General features: G+C 35.0%; 2 protein-coding genes across 9 annotated transcripts in view; one reads left to right on the top strand and one right to left on the bottom strand.

Annotated features, from left to right (window-relative positions):
- OSGEPL1 (O-sialoglycoprotein endopeptidase like 1) overlaps positions 1-8414 on the top strand; it is a 31323-nt gene extending 22909 nt beyond the window's left edge. Inside the window, exon 9 of the mRNA XM_042949438.1 lies at positions 8380-8414. The gene's annotated coding sequence lies outside the window, so the exon portion shown is untranslated. The remainder of the gene's footprint in view (positions 1-8379) is intronic.
- The window catches only part of ANKAR (ankyrin and armadillo repeat containing), a 72412-nt gene that overhangs the window by 10421 nt on the left and 39992 nt on the right, over positions 1-21999 (bottom strand). For 6 of the 8 annotated variants that reach the window (XM_042949429.1, XM_042949433.1, XM_042949434.1 and 3 more), the window contains 6 exons: positions 20437-20605; positions 14053-14294; positions 13730-13883; positions 13484-13645; positions 8096-8202; positions 6084-6206 (listed from right to left, as the gene is read on the bottom strand). In XM_042949429.1, coding sequence (XP_042805363.1) covers positions 6084-6206; positions 8096-8202; positions 13484-13645; positions 13730-13883; positions 14053-14294; positions 20437-20605 — 957 coding nt within the window. The remainder of the gene's footprint in view (positions 1-6083; positions 6207-8095; positions 8203-13483; positions 13646-13729; positions 13884-14052; positions 14295-20436; positions 20606-21999) is intronic. The other 2 variants (XM_042949430.1, XM_042949432.1) reach the window with 2 other exon arrangements.

Genomic DNA, 21999 nt, shown 5'->3' with positions numbered 1-21999 from the left:
ATTTCAACATTTCAAAGTAGAATTTGATAAGTCAAAACTTCCTTGTATAGCATACTATATATTACATGTTATGCATTGTGGGATGGTCTCTATCATCTCTCAAAATAAGTTCATTTGTAAAATTCTGTACTATATCCTAAGAGGGAAACGAAAGATGATTTAAAAATCACATTTTAATTTTCTGGGACTTGGCAAACAGAGCAAAAGCCAATTCTTAGAGTCTGTTCACTTGCCAAAGATGAACAAGTATGGTAGATCTTCCAGAAAGACCCAAAAGATAGAACTTTATCACTAAATCTTATTTTTAATATTTTGCTTGAACAGTATAGTACAGAGAGAACCATTAATCTTAGCAAGTTTTCTTCTTTCAGTGTTAATCATTACATAAAAGTGCTATATGTGCATACTAAAATATTTACCAATAAAATTATATGATGCCTGAGATTTTCTTGAAAAATAATATAGGAAGAGCAAGTGGATATATAGATGAAATAAAACTGGCCATGAATTGATAAGTGCTGAAACTGGGTCATAGGAATATTTAAGTTCATTGTGCTACTCTTTTATTCTGTATGTGTTTGAAATTTTCCATAATAAAAATTATGTACACACAAAGTAGTCACCTGGCCATAAGCAAGAAGAAAAGTATTAGGAATACACAAAAGAACAGGGTCCAATGAATGAAGCAGGTGGGAACAGGCTGAGAAGAAAAGGAGAATGATTAAGAGCAAAATGAGTAGTAGAAGAAAAAGGAGAAGGGTGTCCCTGAGGAATGAGCAATGAGAATAAAATGTGGAATGAACAGAGAGAGAAGAAAGGTGGCTTAAAGAGTCAGTCAGACACAAATTCAGTCTCCTCACCCTATATTCCCCATATTATTACAGCAGCACATCTCCATTTTTTCATATACCACAGTACAGTAGAAATCTATATATTAATAAATAATGCTTTGAGTTCATTTCTCCCCTCATAACCCTCTTTTCTTCCTCCCAAATCTAAAACTGACAGTTGGCAGTTTTCTTCCCTAATTGCTAAATGCACTATAGACAACAAAAGTTCTCAAATTTCTCTAGGGTTAGTGGTATCCAAAGTATGGCCCATGGACCAATGACAGTCGACAAAATGGTTGACATCAGGATTACAAAAACTGGGAATTCGAATTTAAAAGGAACAGCTCTTCCTTATAGTTAAATACCAGCTAATAAATCTAGAAAGATGTTTATGGCAGCATTATCAACAATAGCCAAATTATGTAAAGATCCCAAATGTCCATTGCCTGATGAATGAATAAAGATGTGGTGAATATGTATATATATGATGGTATATTACTCAGCCGTAAAAAGAATGAATCTGGTCATTTGCAAGGATGTGGATGGAGCTAGAAAGTAGTATGCTAAGCAAAATAAATCAGTCAGAGAAAGGCAAATAACATATGATTTCACTCAGGTGGAATTTAAGAAGTAAAACAAACATAGAGGGGAATAAAAGAGAGAGGAAAACCAAGAAACAGACTCTTAACTATAGAGAACAAACTGATTGTGATGAGAAGGGAAGTGGGTGGGGAGATGGGTTGAGTAGATGATAGGGATTAAGGAGGGCACTTGCAGTGAGGACCGGTGTTGTACGTAAGTAATGAATCACTACATTGTACACCTGAAACTAATAGTACACTGCATGTTAACTAACTGGAATTTAAGTATAAATTTGATTTAAAAAAAAAAAAAGAGAGAACTTTCAAAAAAATTGTCGTTAGCCAAATACCACAGTAATCATTGCTGCATCAGTAGATGCTAAAATTGTTGAGCAAGAGAATATGCAAAACAGAATATTTGCACAGGCTCAAAATGTCTCACCTTAAGATACTTATTAAAAAAAGGAAGTACAGTGACTTTACAGTGGAGAAATATGGCAGATACTACCTTAACCAAGTACCCAAAGTTAACATTGCCAGTTATAAGACATAACAGCACCATGTACCTCCTGAAATGATGCACTGGGCAGGTGAATGAAGAAGACCACATCATTTCTATGGTATTCTTGCCAAAATGCATAACCTCAATTTAATCATGAGAAAACATCAGATAACTCAAATTGAAGGGCATTCTACAAAGTAACTGGTGTGGACTCATCAAAAATGTCAAAATCATGGAAGACATGTAAAATCATGAAAAACAAAGGACTGAGTTTCACAGATTGAAGGAAACTAAAGGGACATGACAAATAGATGTAATGTGAGATCCTAGATTGCATTCTGGGACAGAAAAAGGACACTGGTGGGAAAATTGGCAAAATTTAAATAAAGTTTGCAGATTAGTTAATAGTATGGTATCAGTGTTAATTGCTGGTTGACATCCAGGAAAGCTGGATGAAGGATATGCTAGAACACTCTACTATTTTTGCAAAATTTAAAGTTTTTGTTGTTTTAATTATCCTACCCATTACAGATTGCTGGGGGAAGGCTTTCCTTTATCACAAAGTTTGAGAAGCACCACTAGAATAGTGGGTGACTGAGAGTTGAAAGGTCATAACATTTCAAATATCATAAAATTTCAAAAAGAAAAATTTTGATGCGTCCAGGACAGAAGAGATTTGTTTATTGGCTCTCTAAGCGTTAAAATTGCTACCTTTCAACTGTATCAAGAGATGCAGAAGGGCATTATATCATAATCAAGGGGTCTATCCACTAAGAAGACCTAACAATTGTAAACGTTTATCCACCAAATGTGGAAGCACCCAAATATATAAATCAATTGATCACAATCACAAAGAAACTCATCAGTAGTAATACCATAATAGTAGGAGACTTCAGCACCCCACTCCCAGCAATGGACAGATATCTAATCAAAAAATCAACAAGGAAACAATGGCTTTGAATGACACACTGGACCAGATGGACTTAACATATATTCAGAACATTTCCTCCTAAAGCAGCAGAATATACATTCTTCTCCAGTGCACATGGAACGTTCTCCAGAATAGACCATATACTGGGACACAAATCAGCCCTAAGTAAGTACAAAAAGATCGAGATCATACCATGCATATTTTCAGACCACACCCCTATGAAACTCGAAATCAACCACAAGAAAAAATTTGGAAAGGTAACAAATACTTGGAGACTGAAGAACATCCTACTAAAGAATGAATGGGCTAACCAAGCAGTTAAAGAGGAAATTAGAAAGTATATGGAAGTCAGTGAAAATGATAACACCACAACCTAAAACCTCTGGGATGCAGCAAAGGTCATAAGAGGAAAGTATATAGCAATCCAGACCCTACTAAAGAAGGAAGAAAGATCTCAGATACACAACCTAACCTTACACCTTAAGGAGCTGGGAAAAGAACAGCAAATAAAACCCCAAATCAGCAGAAGACAGGAAATAACAAAGATTGGAGCAGAAATTAATGCTATTGAAACAAATAAACAACAACAACAACAACAACAACAAAACAAACAGTAGAACAGATCAATGAAATCAGAAGCTGGTTCTTTAAAAGAATTAAAATTGATAAACCACTAGCCAGTTTGATCAAAAAGAAAAAGGAAAGGACCCAAATGAATAAAACCAAGAATGAAAGAGGAGAGATCACAACCAACACAGCAGAAATAAAAACAATAATAAAAGAATATTGTAAGCAATTATATGCCAATAAAATGGGTAATCTGGAAGAAATGGATAACTTCCTAGAAACATATACACTACAAAAACTGAAACAGGAAGAAATAGAAAATTTGAACAGACCCATAACCAGTAAGGAAATCGAATTAGTAATCAAAAATCTGCCGAAAAACAAGAGTCCAGGGCCAGATGGCTTTCCAGGGGAATTCTACCAAACACTTAAGGAAGAGTTAACACCTATTCTCTTGAAGGTGTTCCAAAAAATAGAAATGGAAGGAAAACTTCCAAACTCTATGAAGCCAGCATTACCTTGATTCCAAAACCAGACAGAGACCCCACTAAAAAGGAGAACTATAGACCCATTTCCCTGATGAACATGGATGCAAAATCCTCAACAAGATATTAGCCAACCGGCTCCAAAAATACATTAAGAAAATTATTCACCACGACCAAGTGGGATTTATACCTGGGATGCAGGGCTGGTTCAATATCTGCAAAACAATTAAAGTGATTCATCACATCAATGAAAGAAAGGACAAGAACCATATGATCCTCTCAATAGATGCCTAGAAAGCATTTGACAAAATACAGCAGCCTTTCTTGATAAAAACCCTCAAGAAAGTAGGGATAGAAGAAACATACCTCGAGATCATAAACGCCATATATGAATGACCCAATGCTAATATCATCCTTAATGGGGAAAAACTGAGAGCTTTCCCCCTAAGGTCAGGAAGGGATGTCCATTCTCGTCACTGTTATTCAACATAGTATTGGAAGTCAGCCTCTGCAATCAGACAACACAAATAAAAGGCATACAGATCGGCCAGGAGGAGGTCGAACTTTCACTCTTTGCAGATGACATGATACTCTATATGGAAAACCCAAAAGATTACACCAAAAAACTGCTAGAACTGATTCATGAATTCAGCCAAGTTGCAGGATATAAAATCAACGCACAGAAATCAGTTGCATTCCTATACACCAACAATGAAGTGACAGAAAGAGAAATCAAGGAATTGATCCCATTTACAGTTGCACAAAAAAACCATAAAGTACCTAGGAATAAATCTAACCAAAATCTATATGCTGAAAACTATAGAAAGCTTATGAAAGAAATTGAAGAAGACACAAAAAAAATGGAAAAAGATTCCATGCTCCTGGATAGGAAGAACAAATATTGTTAAAATGTCGATACTACCCAAATCAATCTACATATTCAATGCAATGCCTATCAAAATAACACCAGCATTCTTCACAGAGCTAGAACAAATAATCCTAAAATTTGTATGGAACCAGACAAGACCCCGAATAGCCAAAGCAATCTTGAAAAAGAAAACCAAAGCAGGAGGCATCACAATCCCAGACTTCAAGCTATACTACAAAGCTGTAATCATCAAGACAGTATGGTACTGGCACAAGAACAGACACTCAGATCAATGGAACAGAATAGAGAACCCAGAAATGGACCCACAAATGTATGGCCAACTAATCTTTGACAAAGCAGGAAATAATATCCAATGGAATAAAGACAGTCTCTTCAGCAAGTGGTACATAAAAATAAACGCAAAATGATTGAAAAACCTCAATATAAGACAGGAAGCCATCAAAATCCTCGAGACGAAAGCAGGCAAAAACCTCTTTGATCTTGGCCATACCAACTTCTTACTCAACATGTCTCCGGAGGCAAGGGAAACAAAAGCAAAAATGAACTACTATGACCTCATCAAAATAAAAAGCTTCTGCACAACAAGGAAACAATCAGCAAAACTGAAAGGCAACCGACAGAATGGGAGAGGATATTTGTAAATGACATATCAGATAAAGGGTTAGTATCCAAAATCTATAAAGAACATATCAAACTCAACACCCAAAAAACAAATAATCCAGTGAAGAAATTTGAATGGAATGGAAATGGATGGAATTGGAGAGTATTTTGCTGAGTGAAATTAGTCAGAGAAAGACAAAAACCATATGACTTCACTCATATGAGGTCTTTAAGAGACAAAACAGATGAACATAAGGGAAGGGAAACAAAAATAACATAAAAACAGGGAGGGGTACAAAACATAAGAGACTCATAAATATGTAGAACAAACTGAGGGTTACGGGAGGGGTTGTGGAAGGGGAGATGGGCTAAATGGGTAAGGGGCACTAAGGAATCTACTCCTGAAATCATTGTTGCACTATATGCTAATTTGGATGTAAATTTTTAAAAATAAAAAATAAAATATTAATTAATTAATTAATTAAAAAAGAAAAAAATTGCTACCTTTCAAAGATGAAATAAGTCAACTATGAAAAATATGGAACAATATTATTTCATTATTACAAACTAATGATCTACCAAAGAGATTTTACATTTCTTATGTAATATATTTAAATATTGCTGTGCAAAAGACATAATTTGAGGATATGGTCTAAAAACCATTCTACATGAGCTTTAACATTTTGTAAAGGCATTACCTTATCTTGTGAGTGAAGAAGATGAAGGACATCGGCATACTTAAATCCTTCATTTTCTTGTAATTCATTCTGTAACAGATCATTCCCTAGGACAATGCATGCCAAGGAAAATGCCACTTCAACCTAAGTATGTAGAAATTAGTTTATTTTTCACTCATGGTTTATCAAATCACATATTTCATTATACAAACATTTATATGGGATATACTAATTCAACTGTGTAATTCATTGATTCCAATTCTCTAATAATAGAGTGGCATTTACAATGTCCGAAGCAATGTCCCTAGCAATTTTTAACAGCTGGGAAAATATCCTTCCTAAGTGTGCCATCACCAACACAAAGCTCCGTTTGAGAGGGGGTTGGGGAGCAACCAGAGCCAGCAGGAAATGTGAGGAGGTATTATCTTAAGTGCATAGTTGTATCCTTTCCACATCTAAAAAAGATTTTTTTTTTTTTAAATCCTGGCCTGGAATAAAAAACTTTTGAACTGCTTGTTAGCTGTTGACCGTTGAATTCTAAGGCTTCAATGGAAGGCCTATCAATTAAGGAAAAAATTCCCAAGACCGGGAAATAGTCCTGAAGAATAGTTTTGCTCTAGTTCCAGGGTCATTTAATTCACATTCTGAAGCCTTTTAGGAGGATGTAAATGAACTTTGTTTATTTTCGGGACTCAAGATAAGTTTTTTAAGATTACATTATGCACTTCTATGAAAAATGTTATGAATTTGAAAAGCATGCTTATTATTTCAAAAGTATTTTGTTTACTATAGCATCTTATTTGAAGTATTGAAATGTATTGATGTTATGTTTTTAACAAGTTGAAGAACTCATTGAAAGCATATACTGAAATATGGATGGACACAATAAAAGTAAACTTTGTTTAAAACATGAAAATGCATGTTTTAAAATAATGTATTTTTATGTGGCAAATTCCATGGTCTTATGAAATTTATTTGTACTTTGAAAGTCAGTGTAGTTTTTCATATAATTCAAGCCAAAAAATTGCAAAAATATGTCCTTCCTTCTGTTTCCCTAATTAACTCCTATAATAGAATAATCTCTTTCATAACCAGAAAAGCTGCATAACTTCTAACATCTTTTCTTTTTTTCTTTTTTTAATTTTTTTTTTTTAATGTTTATTTATTTTTGAGACTGAGAGAGACAGAGCACAAATGGGGGAGGGGCAGAGAGAGAGGGAGACACAGAATCGGAAGCAGGCTCCAGGCTCTGAGCCATCAGCCCAGAGCCCGACGCAGGGCTCGAACTCACGGACCGTGAGATCGTGACCTGAGCTGAAGTCGGACGCTTGACCGACTGAGCCACCCAGGTGCCCCCTAACATCTTTTCTGGTAACACCTTCCTTAAAAGAAATAATTCTGTATTTGCTTACATACTTCTGTTTTCTCATTTCCAACAGAACTCATACCTAATTTTGAAGAGAAAAATGTATTTTTTGTTGTTATAATTTCCTGCCTGGCCAACTCTAGATGTCATAAATCTCCAAAGGATTTAAATATATGCGAATGTCATTTTATTAAAGGCAGTTCACCAGAAGTGAATAGAAGAGTGAATGACTCTTAAATAACTTGTAAGATATCTGTAATGTTCACACTGGTAGAGGTAGGGCTGTTTTGATGGTTAACATTGACAGGAATCACTTAAATTTGAGAATTTTTGCTACATAAATCACATATCCTCATTATCCCCACCCAGTTTTAGCAATCAGTATCTGAGGAAGTAGGGAAGAAATTCTGTGAATAACCAAATATCTGAGGAATAAAATTTTGATGAGTAAGGACACAAGACTTAATTATTTGCAAATTTAATATTTTAATAAAATTTACTTTATCTTTACTACTATATTTATAAAGCAACTCTTTTAAACTTTTAGGATAGGTTAAATTTTTCTAGTATACTTGTGAACTTGCATGAAGATACAGTTTATTCTCAGAAAGTCATATTTCTGTTAATTTTTACTGTATCAGAAAAAATATTAAAACCATTTATATACCTTAATGTTAGGAGAAGGGTGATTTCTCAGTAAATGAATAAGTACTGGAAAGGCATTTTCCTCTACAACAAATTGTTGACTGATGGGATTACTTGTATGGGCAACACCTATAAGAACATACATGTCAATAAGATAATATTTCTTTCTATCTTAGAAATGGTAAAGTCAAAAATAGCTTGGTGTATTTGGCTGATAAAGTGTTCTAGCATAATATGGCTAATAAGTTACAAAAGGAAATGCTGTGTCAACACTATTTTACCTGAATTAATTTTTTTTTTTTTAAGTAGGCACCACACCCTGCATGGAGCCCAATGTGGGACTCAGACTTATAAACCTGAGATCAAGACCTGAGCCGAGATCAAGAGTTGGATGCTTACCGGACTGAGCCACCCAGGTGCCCCCTGAATTAATTTTTTTAAAAGGCAGAATGAATAAACATGGAAAAATTACTATTAGAAGTATGGATGTTTTTCTAATAGTCACAAAACAAAGAAATAAGAATGCTAGACTATCAAGGAATAAGAGTATAATAGCTATCACTTTTTGAAGATTTTTATTTGCAAAGTACTTTACAGGTGCTATTGTATTCCATAAAAAATTATTTTTATAAAAATGACTAGAGTAAATCACCTGGTTAAAAATTCTAGATTCCTTAAATACACATACTAAAAAGATAACCTTACTGTCTCCTTTTATAACATAATACTTTAAATTGTAGGCCTAATTTCAATTTAAAAGTCATCTCTGTCTAGTGAACATGTATAAATAATTGTAATTCTTTTATTTTGCCATCAAAAATCACAACACATATACTGAGGGTTTATATACTTAAATGTAAATACAAGATCAGACCTGTCTTTTAACAATGAAGGAAGTCACCTACTTAATATCATCTGGGGAAGTTTGAAGGAACTGCAGGTAATAGAAAGAGCAAAGAACATGTTTGTTTCCTTGTCCCTAGTCCCCCACTGACCACCCAGGAATATACACAGACACTGATTACATGAATATTCTCCCTTCCTTCCTTCCTTCCTCCCTCCCTGTCTTCCTTTCTTTCTTTCTTTCTTTCTTTCTTTCTTTCTCTCTCTCTCTCTCTCTCTCTCTTTCTTTCTTTCTTTCTTTCTTTTAGAGAGACAGAGCCCACTTGTGAGCAGAGTAGGGGGGAAGGTAGAGGGAGGGAAAGAGGGTGAGAGAGAGAGAGAATGAGAGAGAGAGAATCTTAAGCAGGTTCCCCACCCAGCATGGCGCCTGATGCAGGGCTAGATCTCACAACCCTGAGATCATGACCTGAGCCGAAACCAAGAGTCAGACACTTAACTGACTTAGCCACCCAGGGGCCCCACATGAATAGTCTTGATTCAGCTGACAGATATTGAATGCCTAATGTACCAGGAATTGAGGTAGGAATTAGGACTAAAAAGAGAAATTAGAATGTCTGCCCCCAAGGAGTTTATAGGGGAAGCAACTATATACATGCGGTAAGTGCTTTAACAGAGGTTTAGAAAAATACACTGGAATCACAGAAAGGGGATTGCTCACTTCAGAGTAGGTGGAAAAGGAGTAAGCAGGGAGATTTCCCAGCGTTAAGGTGCTGTAGGTAGGTCCCCTCAGAATGAATAGCTTTAATAATAATGATTATGATAAAATGATGGTGGTGTGAAAAGAAGAATACCCTCAAATCTTTGAATTTTCACATGTTAATAATGAGATGAAACTCCATTAGGTTGGGAAAAGAACCACTATAAGAAGTAAGCTGAACAATTCTCACAGCTCACACAGGGCTAAGAATGGTTTGTGCTCTATGGCCAGAGTTCAGATACGTCATAACTCAAGGGATTATACAAGGAATTGAGTCCTTGGAACTATATCATCCTAATGGTGGAGTTAAGTTAGTTCCAGAGTAAAGGCTACTCTAGACTTGTGCTAACAAAGCTTGAAAGCTAGCTGAAAAAGGATCAAACTGATCCCAAGTAAGATAATCACATGCCAGAACAGAACCTAACTGTTTACAGGAAGACCATAAAATCCAGCATCTATCAGTTTACAACTCACAATGTCCAGCATTCAATCAAAGTTTATTATGCATGACTTAAAAATAATACCTAAGATAAAATGTGTACAAAAACTGTGTATTGGAAACTAGGAATCATTGCTGAGATATATTAAAGAAGACCTAAGCAAGTAGAGAGATATGCTGTGTTTATGGATTGGGAGACTTTGAAACAACTTTGAAAAAGAATAGCAAAGTTGAAGGACTTATACTTCCTGCTTTCCAGATTTACTGTAAACTTCCAATGATTAAGACAGTGAATGAGTATAGCATAAAGATAGACAAATATGTAAATAGAATGGAATAAAAAGTCCAGAAATAGACCCACAAAAATTCAGTGGAGGAAAAGATAATCTTTTCAATAAATGGGCTAAAGCAATTGGATAGCCATATGCAAAAAAAAATAATAAATGTCAGCCATATGCAAAAATTAACTTATATGGATCATACATCTAAACATAGAGGAGAACAGAAAGCCTTTATGATCTTGAGTTTGGCAGAGGTTTCTTAAAGAGAACACAAAACTTATGAACTAAAAAATTTTCAATATCAATAAACTGGACTTAATCAAAATTAAAAACTTTTGCTCTTCAAAGGACCCTGTTACAGAGGCACCTGTGTGACTCAGTTGGTTAAGCGTCTGATTTCAGCTCAGGTAATGATCTCGCAGTTCATGAGTTTGAGCCCTTGCTTCAGGCTCTCTGCTGTTAGTGCTGTCAGTGCAGAGCCCGCTTCTGATCCTCTGTCTCCCTCGCTCTCTGCCCTTCCCCCATCTCACATATGCTCGCTCTCTCTCTCTCTCTCTCTCTCTCAAAAATGAACATTAAAAAAAATAAAAAAATAAAAAAGACCCTGTCCCAAAAATGGAAGGACCCACCCAGACTGGGAAAAATATATGCTAAACGTACATCTAACAGAGAATTTGTATCTAGAATATATAAGGAATGCTTACAACTCAATAAGACATCACAATTTTTAAAATGGGCAAGATATCTGAACAGACACTTTACCAAAGAGGATATACAAATGGCAAATGAGCACATGAAAAGATGTTCTGCATCACTAATCATTAGGGAAATGCAAGTTAAAACCACAATGAGATTTACTGCACACCCACTAACTACAATGGCTAAAATCCTAATAGTAAGTGATGGCGAGTATGTGAAGCTCCTGGATTCTCACACACTGCTAGGAGGAATGCAAAGTTAAAACACAATGTTGAAAAACCATCTGGCAGTTTAAAAGTTAAACAAACACCTCCCATATGATCCAGCAATCCTACTTTTAGGTGTTTACCCCCCAAAAATGAAAATATTTGTGTCTGTACAAAAACTTAAACACAAATGTTCATAGCAGTTTTATTTACAATAGCAAGAAACTGTAAACAATCTAAATGTCCATCAATGGGTGCATGGATAAACAAATCACAGAATATCCATTTGTATTAATCAGGATTTTCCAGAAAAACAGAACCAACAAGATATGTATGTAGGTAGTTAGGTAGGTAGGTAATAAGTATGTATATCATAAGGCATAAAATTATCCATCATACCATACAATGGAATACTACTCAGCATTATAAAAGTGAACTATTGATATACAAAATAATATGCATAAATATCAAAATAACTGTTGAGTGAAAGAAGCAAGAAAAAAAGTATACCTGTATATCCATCTACATAAAATTCTAGAAAATACAAACTAATCTATAATGATAGAAAACAGATGAGTGGTTCTCTGGGAATGGGAGTATAAAGAGGGAGGGATTACAAAGGTACACAATGAAACCATTGGGGGTGATGGTTATGTTCATTTATTTGATTGTGGTGATGGATATACAGCTGAAAGCATATGTCAAAATTCATCAAATTGTACAGTTTAATGTATTTTTTAAGTTTATTTATTTTGAGACAGAGAGCATGCACAGGGGAAGGGCAGAGAGAGGGAAAAAGAATCCTAAGCAGTCTCTGTGCTGACAGCACGGAGCCTGATGTGGCACTCAATCTCACAAATTGTGAGATCATGACCTGAGTCAAAATCAAGAGTCAGATGCTTAACCAACTGAGCCACCCAGACACCCCCAGTTGAATGTATGTTTATATTTTATGCTATTATATATTTTATTTAAATATTTTATTGTATGTAAATTATGTCAGTAAGTCTTTAAACACCCACATTTAAATTTTTCTAGGTATGTAAATAAGTAGGAAAATATGGTTCATAATCAAGAAAAAAAAATCAACCAATAGAAAGAGACCCAGAGATTATATAGATGCTAGAACTAGTTACAGAGAAGTTAAAACAGCCATTTTAAATATGTTACATATGTTCAAGACCATAGAAGAAAACATGAACATGATAAGGAAGAAAAAAGAAGGTGTGTGTGTGTGTGTATAACCAGTCTAAACTAGTAAATTTGAAATGAGTTTTCTTCTGTAGTTCTACTGGAGAATCCTTTGTCTATGGCAAATGTAGACAGCTTTGAAGTGAACTAATGAGAAGCAATTGCACATGCGCGCACACACACAAGGTATCTTTGTATATATGTTATCATCTATTAAAATTTTAGAAAGATCTATAATTTATACCAGAGGTTTGGACTGAAAAAAGGCACATTATTTTGTCTGACTGATTGCCTTGGAGTTTAATGAATTTCTGCAAGGTAGTTTTTTCAAGTAAGGAGAAACAAATCTTTTTGGAACCAATTCCTACATTCTTCATTCAGCTAGACTATTTTTTGAGGAAATACAATCAACTAGAAAAAAAAAAAAAGGGCTTTTTTTCTTATCTATAAGAAACAGTCTACAGTCAGCCCCACACATTCATGAAGGTCAGCAAAGAACCCAAATTTTTTATTTTTGGTTGATCAACCACTGACAGCACTTTTACAGATATCCCAAAAGGTTAACTCCTTTGCAATCAAAGGAACAACTAGACCTACTGGCCACTTTATAAAGAAAGAATCATTATGGAAAAAGACTGGAATTGAAAAATGTGCCCCAACATTAAAAATCCGTATAAAACATACAGTTCTTGAGATTCAAAAGAAGAAATGTTTTCTTCTTACACTCAAAAAAAAAAAAAAAAAAAAAATGAGATTCTTTTAACTCAAAATAGCCAAGGATCATTGTTCTCATTACCCTTTATAACCAGAGTTAAAGGGAAAAATGGATATAAAATTATTAATTATACCACTTTTACTCATTAAGGTCTTGGAGAAATAAAAAAAATGGTAATCCTTGAATAAATTAAATATGATTTAAGGCTCTATCAATGGGGACAGAGAGGAAGGGAAGAATCTTATTGATATTTTAAAAATTGAGGAAATAATTACAAACCAATACAAATGGACCCCACTGCTCTGATGACACTCAGAAGTGTGCCTTCAGCTATTTTATTGATCCTTAGTAAGCGAACCAATGGTGCAATTCCATTTCCTTCACATATTTGATTTTGATGCATCCTGCTGTCCTTACTTAGAGCTATGACTGCTTCACCTCCTGGTAAAGAAAAGAAAGAAACACATCCGACACTTCAGTGTGCTGCTTTACATTGTGCAAATGGATGCATAGAAAAGAACTCACCAACATACTGCATTTTAGCTGATGGTGACAAAAGCATATTTATTATAAAGTTGTATCCAATCTGTTCTGCCATATACTTCTGTTGTTTCAGGGTTTGTCCTGCCAAGGCCCAAAGGGCTACAGCTCCTTGTTCCTTAACATCTATTTGAAATGCCTATTAAAAAAATATATTCCATTCTTTCAATGAGCATTGATTGAACACTGTAGGAATGTTTTATAAAATGTTTATTCTAGAATTGGTTTTAGTTTTCTTTTCACTTTACAAAAGTCAATATTGAATACTTTGTCTAAGAAAAATGACAAGTAATCATAAAAATTCCTACCTTGAGGAGTTTTAAAAGATATTTACTTAATGATTTTTCCAGAAATTCTCTCTGTATACATGGGTTGTAACTCGCCAGTGATTCCACAGCCATTGCACCCTTCACTTGGACACTAAGGTGTTTCCGTTTAAAAAGGGCCACCAGAGGAGGAATGGCTCCCTCTGAAGCCATAGCGTTCTGAACTTCCCTGTTGTCACGTGCCACCTCAGCAATCGTTGCACAAGATACAGCCTTCAACACATCTTCAAATCAATCCAAGGAACAGTTAAATAAATCTTTTAAAAATATTTTAAAAATGCAACTTATCATTGGATTCTCATAGAATCAAACTTATAGAGTGTGTAAAAATTTAGAAAATAAAGAAAAATAGAAATAAAACCATCCAGATTCTCACCACCCAAACACAAATATTTTGTTTAATCTCATTCACTTTTATTTTTTTTAAAAAAGCCTACTTATTTATTCTGAGAGAGAGAGAGAAAGAGAGAGAGAGAGAGCAGGGGAGGGGCAGAGAGAGTTCGATATGGGGATCGAACTCACAAACCCTGAGATCATGACCTGAGCAGAGTTCAAGAGTTGGACACTTAACCAACTAAGCCACCCAGGTGCCCTATTCTCATTCACTTTTTAAGTGAAAAGACATATTCAAATAATGTTCTGGACATATTTTATATAGTTGTACTATAAGCACAATATCCTGCATTTTAATTTACAAGTAAAACATGTTCCCTTTCTTTATGAACATCGTCTCCCAAATATTCATTAATGAATGTATTACATTTCCTTAGCCATTCACATTTTTTTAAGTTTATTTATTTATTTTGAGAGAGAACAAGTGTGAATGGGAGAGGGGCAGAGAGAAAGGAAGAGAGACAATCCCAAGCAGGCTTCTGACTGATAGCACATGGCTCAATCCTATGAACCATGAACCAAAATCAAGAGCCGGACCCCTAACTGACTGAGCCAGTCAGGCACACTGAGTGGTAGGAAAACCTCACATTAAAAAAAAAAAAAAAAAAAAAAATACATGGTGTTTCCAACTTTTCACTGTTTTAAACAATGTTTAGGAGAAATGTTGGCACATAAGGTATTTTTCCTTCCTGTTTCTTCCCTTAGTATAGTGTCCCAGGAATTCCTGGAGTAATTTAATATATCGCATTAAATTACTTTCCAAAATTGACCATTGCATCTTAGCCTTTCATAATCAGAGTATGAGCGTTTCAATGTTGCTTTATCTTTTTAAATATAGATATTATCATTAAGAATAAATACATAAATTTAGCTAATTTGGTAGGCAAAAAATTGTATCTCCTATTTCATATTTTTGGTTACTGGTGAGACTACACAATTTCATATATGCTTTTTAACCAGTTGTACTTGTTCTCTTTAAAACTTACAGGAAAGTTTCAAGGATAAATCTGAGAACTCTCTCAAGATTTAGCAACAATTGATAGACATCCATCATTTTTTTAACTTTTTTTTTACTTTCTGTCACAGTATGTTTCAGACTCACCAATTCCTGCTCTGCTCTACCCCTGAAATAAACCATTTTTCCAAGAAGTTCTGGTTCCTTTTAATGAGGAATGGTACTTAGAAATCAAGATTTGATAAATTAAAAAAAAAAAAAAAAAAAAAAAAAAGTTGAAAAAAAAAAGGGGCGCCTGGGTGGCGCAGTCGGTTAAGCGTCCGACTTCAGCCAGGTCACGATCTCGCGGTCCGTGAGTTCGAGCCCCGCGTCAGGCTCTGGGCTGATGGCTCGGAGCCTGGAGCCTGCTTCTGATTCTGTGTCTCCCTCTCTCTCTGCCCCTCCCCCGTTCATGCTCTGTCTCTCTCTGTCCCAAAAATAAATTAAAAAAAAAAAAAAAAAAGTTGGAAAAAAAAAAAGAAATCAAGATTTGAGTACTAGATGTGTTCATTGCTACTTAAGTATCATTTCTTCTAGACTCTTACTAGACAAGATTAGGAAAATGTATGTATTTCCAATGTTCCAATTCCAATCCAACCTCACAGGATTCTTTATTGCCTTCCTACATTCTTACAGTTCTTTTCACAGTGAGAACCCAAAACTATCAACATATTTATTCACATGTTCATTTCTACAATACTTTTAATACTTTAACAGTTCAGAGCTGTTTCATCTATATCACTATGAAATACAAATCCACTAAGAAGAATTCAAGATATGTTTGCAGGTTTTTTTTATTCCCCTAGACTGAGGCTATATAGTGAAGTGCTATGTCAAAATTCACTTGTATTCATTTTTTCTTCTTTTAAAATCTTTATGTCATCAATTTGAAATACAGTTGATTGTGTTTGGTTTCAATTTTAGTTTCCCCCTGGTAGACTTATAGATCCAGTGTGTGTGTGTGTGTGTGTGTGTGTGTGTTTTAATATGTAAGACATATGTTTCAAAAAGTCAAAAAATGTACAGAAGTCATTTTTGTATCCAAACAGGCAGACTCAATCCAGCATTTGTTCTTTCATAGACTATTTGGGTTAGTTTTCTCTCTCTAGCAAGCCCTTATTGTTCATATCAATTTATATATATCACTTATATCAAATATATTAACTTTTTGCTATGAATATTTTCATCATTCAGTCATTTGTTTTTTCAGCAAATACTTTATTGAGGAACTACTATATGCCAGGCACTGTCCTAGGCACTGGGAAACAGTGATGAACCAACAAGACAAAAGTTCTTGACCTTGTGGAGCAAGCCAAAAGCCAGAAGTATGAAATATCAATAGGTTCCATACTACTTTAGAGTAAAATAAGACAGGAAGGGAGTGATAGGAAGATCATTTCCCTTTGGAGTTGGAAGGTTAGAAGGACTTATAGACTATGATAGAAAGTTGAACTTTATCCTAGGTGACAAAGAGCTAGGGAATGACTTAAAGGAAGGTAAAGAGGGACAGGTGGCTCAGTCAATCAGTTAAGTGTCAGACTCTTGGTTTCAGCTCAGCTCATGATCTTACAGTTTCATGAGTTCGAGCCCCATATCAGGCTCTGTGCTGATGATGTGGAGCCTGCTTAGGATTCTCTGTGTTCCTCTCTCTCTCTGCGCCTCCCCCACTCATGCTGTCTCTCAAAATAAATAAATAAACTTTAAAAAAAAATAAAGGAGGGAAAAGATATGATCAATTTGCATTTTACATACATCACTCTAGTAACACTTGGAATGTTGTTAAGCCCAATAGGTTATAAAATTAAGAGAATGTGGGGGGATCATTCTTTCTCTTACCCCTTACTGCTATGTCAGTTCAAAAAGTGGAAATTACTTCTCTCACATCGCACTCAGGCATGTTACTCATTTCCCCCATAAAAGGAATAGTGAGTTACATAATTTCTTAACTTGGAAAATGAGTCATTGCAAATGCATGCCTTGGGTTCTTTTGGGCACTGTTTTTATTTGTTTGCTATTTTCTCAAAGCAAGCAATAAGGCTGAAGTTTTGATCTCTATTTGATTCCTGTGTTTATTATCAATTCTTCTAAAGGAAGAAGGGCTGTCTTAGCTCCTCAATAATCCAAACTAGCTCTAAAGCTCAGAGGAGAGGTCAGGGATTTGGATACAGGACTAGAAAGAATAGATTCTAACCATAACAAAATTCTGAAGAGTAAATAGAATTGCTTGAGAGAATGTGCTGTGTGAAAAAAGAAAAGAGAAAAGAAAAAAAAAAGAAAAGAAAAAGGAAAAGCAGCAAACCAAGAACAGATGCCCAAGGAACTCCCAACTTTAACAGTTAGGTGCAAGAAGAGGTGCCTGGATGGCTCAGTTAAGTGTCTGACTTTGGCTTAAGTCATGATCTCATGAATTCGTGGGTTCAAGCCCCCCGTCTGGCTCTGTGCTGACAGCTTGGAGCCTGGAGCCTGCTTCAGATTGTCTGTCTCCCTCTCTCTCTGCCCCACCCCGCACCCCCACTCATGCTCTGTCTCCCTCAAAAATAATAAGTAAACATTTTTAAAATATTTTTTAAAAAGAGGTGCAAGAAGCTTAATGGTAGAGGAAATCTTTATCTAAAACTCTTGCAAACAGAATTCCGAAATTTTCAGATTTTAGAAGATAATGAGTGCATATATTATGTATTACATAACATCCGGGAGAGTCTGGAGAAAACATTTCTGCAGTGAAATGTGTGAATAATCATTCTAAGAAGGATGAGGTGCTCTTTAAGTTTTGCTCAGATAGTTGGCAGTTGAAAAGTATTTTGTATACTTTCTGTTAACATATTTCAATTGCCATGGTGGCCTCATAGCACAGAACAGGAAAACTGTGTGCCACAGAAAAGATGAAATCTGACGCATTGTAGGAATGAGAATATGCATGCAGGCACACACATATGTGGAAGAGTGTGAAATAAGCAGCTAAAGATGGGTGAAGCAAAGGCTTAAAACAAACCAAACTCAGCAAAAGTTGAGGAACTCCTGGAGGTAGGGGTCAAGACTAAGGAGATGTTAATGAATCCATAGTCTCAAGAAACTGCATGTGACTCCGCTTTGGGGCCATTTTACTTTAATGCATGAGATCTTAGAGTGGTTGAGAATGTTTAAGAGGATATTGGAATTAACAAAATTCCTTTGTGATCCCCTACAGCTTACCAAACCAGCTAACGGTCAGGAGAATTACTTGTTGAAGCACTAAAATTATAAATGAAGTACTTATAAGTTATAAACAAAGAGAAAAAATAATTTCCTTTTTTTCCCAAAAATTATCTTCCTTGGAATGAGGAGATAATATAGATTATAGTGTAGGATGAATTACTTTCATTTAGATAAGGCAAGAGCACCAAAAGAAACAATTTCAACAATTTATTTCTATAGGTTTCTTTCATGAATGTATTTATTATTCATTCAAATTCTCTCTGCAGTTTGTGCTTTGTTCTAGCATCTGGGGTTGGAAAGATGAAAAAGGATAGGGAAAAGGTAGTCCCTGTATTTAAATTTTAGGTGATAAAACACAAAGAATAAACTAAAGAGTAATTATAAACAAGTAGAAATTCTATGGCTAAAATATGCATAAAAGCTGGCTCTCCTTAATGCTATTCTTTTTTAAATTGAAGTATAATTGGCATACCATGTTATATTAGTTGCAGATGTACAACATAGTGCATAGTGATTGGATGATTCTATACATAATCTCTAATGCTATTCTTAAAAATGATAAAGTAGAGCATAGTTACTGATGGAGGGCAAGCTGATGACCTTAGGAATTTGTGATGAAGGGAAAGGACTTTCAAATGATTTCCCTATATGAGAGAGGTTCTTAGAAGATGATAATTCCTTAACTTTGAAGCTCTAAAGTAAAAGAAAGTCTTCTGCAACAACCCCTTTATCCATTTTCTTCTCCATTCTTTCTTCCCTTTATCCATATTTTTTTTCTGTATTTACTCCTAGAGAACTAGACCAGAAAGATGATAAACTAAGCAGGAAGACAAACGGGCAAGCTTGGCAGACAGTCTCTCCTTTGCTATCCTGTCCGCCACTCCTTTATGGTGTATTCAATAAACTTTTTTTAAAAGAGCTTTTTAAAGTTTATTTATTTTGAGAGAGACAGAGAGAGAGAGAGAGCAAGTGGGGAAGTGGCAGAGAGAGAGGGAGAGACAGAATCCCAAGCAGGTTCGGCACTGTCCGCACAGAGCCCCATGTGGGGCTCAAACTCACACACTGCGATTATGACCTGAGCCAAGATCAAGAGTCAGATGCTTAACCAGCTAAGCCACCCAGGCTCCCCAAGAAGCTCTATTTCCTTTAAAAAAAAAAAAAAAAAAGGACAAGGTTTTCCCCAATTTTTTATCCCCTCAAATTTGGGGAAAACCATGGATTTGAAGCTTACCCTGTTATGTGTATGCTCACTGGAATGAGACAATACTTATGGAACCTAAGAGATCATTTGCAGTACCTGCAAGAGTACCTGCAGTACATCATAGCCTGTGATGTTCTTAGAACTGATATGTACTTCAGAGTCTGATAATTAGCTTAAAGACATGATGACTTTGAATTTTGATACCAATATCTCACAGAAAACCTGAAGTTTTTGTTGTAACTTATAAAATGTTCCAATGATCAATATATGTATTATTCATACAAGGAGTCATCTACTCAAGTCCCTGGGCATATTAACTGCATGATTTTCATTATTTATGCCAGTATTTCCATTTATAGAGAAATCCAATTAAACTTTTTTTTTTTATAAAAACTATACCTTTGAGAGTCAATTCCTTTTATAAATTTGGTGTTTGAATTTGAGTGTTTGAGATGTTTAGTTTATATTATATATGTCTAGATGCACTCTAAGATAACAGGACATGTCTTCATATAAGGCAAGTCCAACCTGTATTTGCTTCACTCAGTATATCCAGCCACTTAATATAGAAATCGAGGCTCACCTGAATCTGAACTCAGAAATGTGATAAGATATTGGATGCCTTTATGGTCTCTCACTGCTCTTTGATTTTGTTCATTTCCCATACATAATACCCGTATACAGTTCATTACATTTACTAGCACATTTTCTATGTTTAACTTCAAGAGACTTATCAGAGCTGGGATTCCATTCTAAAGATAAGGAAACAAAAAATTAATTACAATAGAATTATTTAAGATTTATGCAATCTTTATTTAAAAACGTAAGTCTATAATCTTTCTTGCTATAAATATCTGCTTACATAGGAGAGAATGGTTGCCCATAAACAAATGTCTCTACTGGCATGTCACATTAAATGACAGTTAACTCTGAGCATAAAATATTCTCCTCTACAGCAAAATAAGTTAAGGCTACAAGTTCACTGTAACATTTAATAAATGTCTAAAAAGTAAAGCAATTGAGTAAGATCAACTAAATACACTGCCAATTTGGAAACATTTGCCATTGTAAACATTGTGCTGGTAATTGGTAATTATATTTGTGCAACACAAAATATTTTTAAATATAAATTCCTAATTTTAAATGGAATAAAGGTGGCATTTCTCTCTACTAACAGAAATAATGCAAGAATACTAAGGAAGATAAACAGAAATGTAACCTCATTTTCAATAAAGTTAGGAGACATCTGTAATATTGAGCCACAATAAGTTTGTGTGAATTACCAGCAAGAATTAGAGAGATCTCCCATGGCCACTGTCCATGGGAAATGCTGGCAGACCACAGTTGTCCAAAATGAGTGCCTTTACCTTGAAGGGCAGAAAAAGAAATACACAATTCCCTGTCTGAAATAATAGGAATGGGTATATACACGATGGAAGCAGGCTCTTTCCTGGGTCAATTTGGCATAATGTTTCAAAAATGAAGGAAGGCAAGGATTGACAAGGAATCATACTGACAAGATATGTTTGGAAGAAGTAGACTCTCGGTGAGGTAAAAAGGAAGAGATGGACTCCGCATTGTGGAGGAAATAGAATCTTACATTGTGAGGCACCTGCACCAGTCTCTTTTGGCTTAGGGAAAAGTAAAGCTGAAAGAACCCATGCATACAACTCTGTGGCATAAGTCGTATGCTTGCTAGCCTAGAACTGGACCCTTTCCCACATATACTTCCTGCAAGTAGCAGGACGAGAAAGAACTTAACCTAATTCAAAGATGAGTAATGATCAAAACAGAACTAGAACAGCATCTGTCCAAATATATTTAAGAAAAAAAGTAGAAAAACTTATGACAAATGGATAATGTTCATCAAAAAAATATTTCCACAAAAATAGATGATATTTTAACTTAAAGTGGTACATTATTATCAATGAAAAAAATTAATGAAACAATCACTTCTATAAAACAAGAGTGCACAGGAGATACATCAGAGCTCAGGGAAGATATTTTTGAAATAGGGGAGAAGAAATGGGAGCTGGAAAAGCTCAGGAAAGATGTGGAGAAATATAAAAGCCAAACTTTAATCCACACAAAAATAAACAATGCTGAAAAACATAGCAAGGGACAAGGACAGGATTAAGGAAAAAAA

This window comes from Panthera leo, chromosome C1, assembly GCF_018350215.1.
Source record: "Panthera leo isolate Ple1 chromosome C1, P.leo_Ple1_pat1.1, whole genome shotgun sequence".
NCBI classification, from domain to species: Eukaryota; Metazoa; Chordata; class Mammalia; order Carnivora; family Felidae; genus Panthera; species Panthera leo.
The sequence above is the reverse complement of the archived record's forward strand: the minus strand, read 5'-3'. Positions and strand labels throughout refer to the sequence as shown.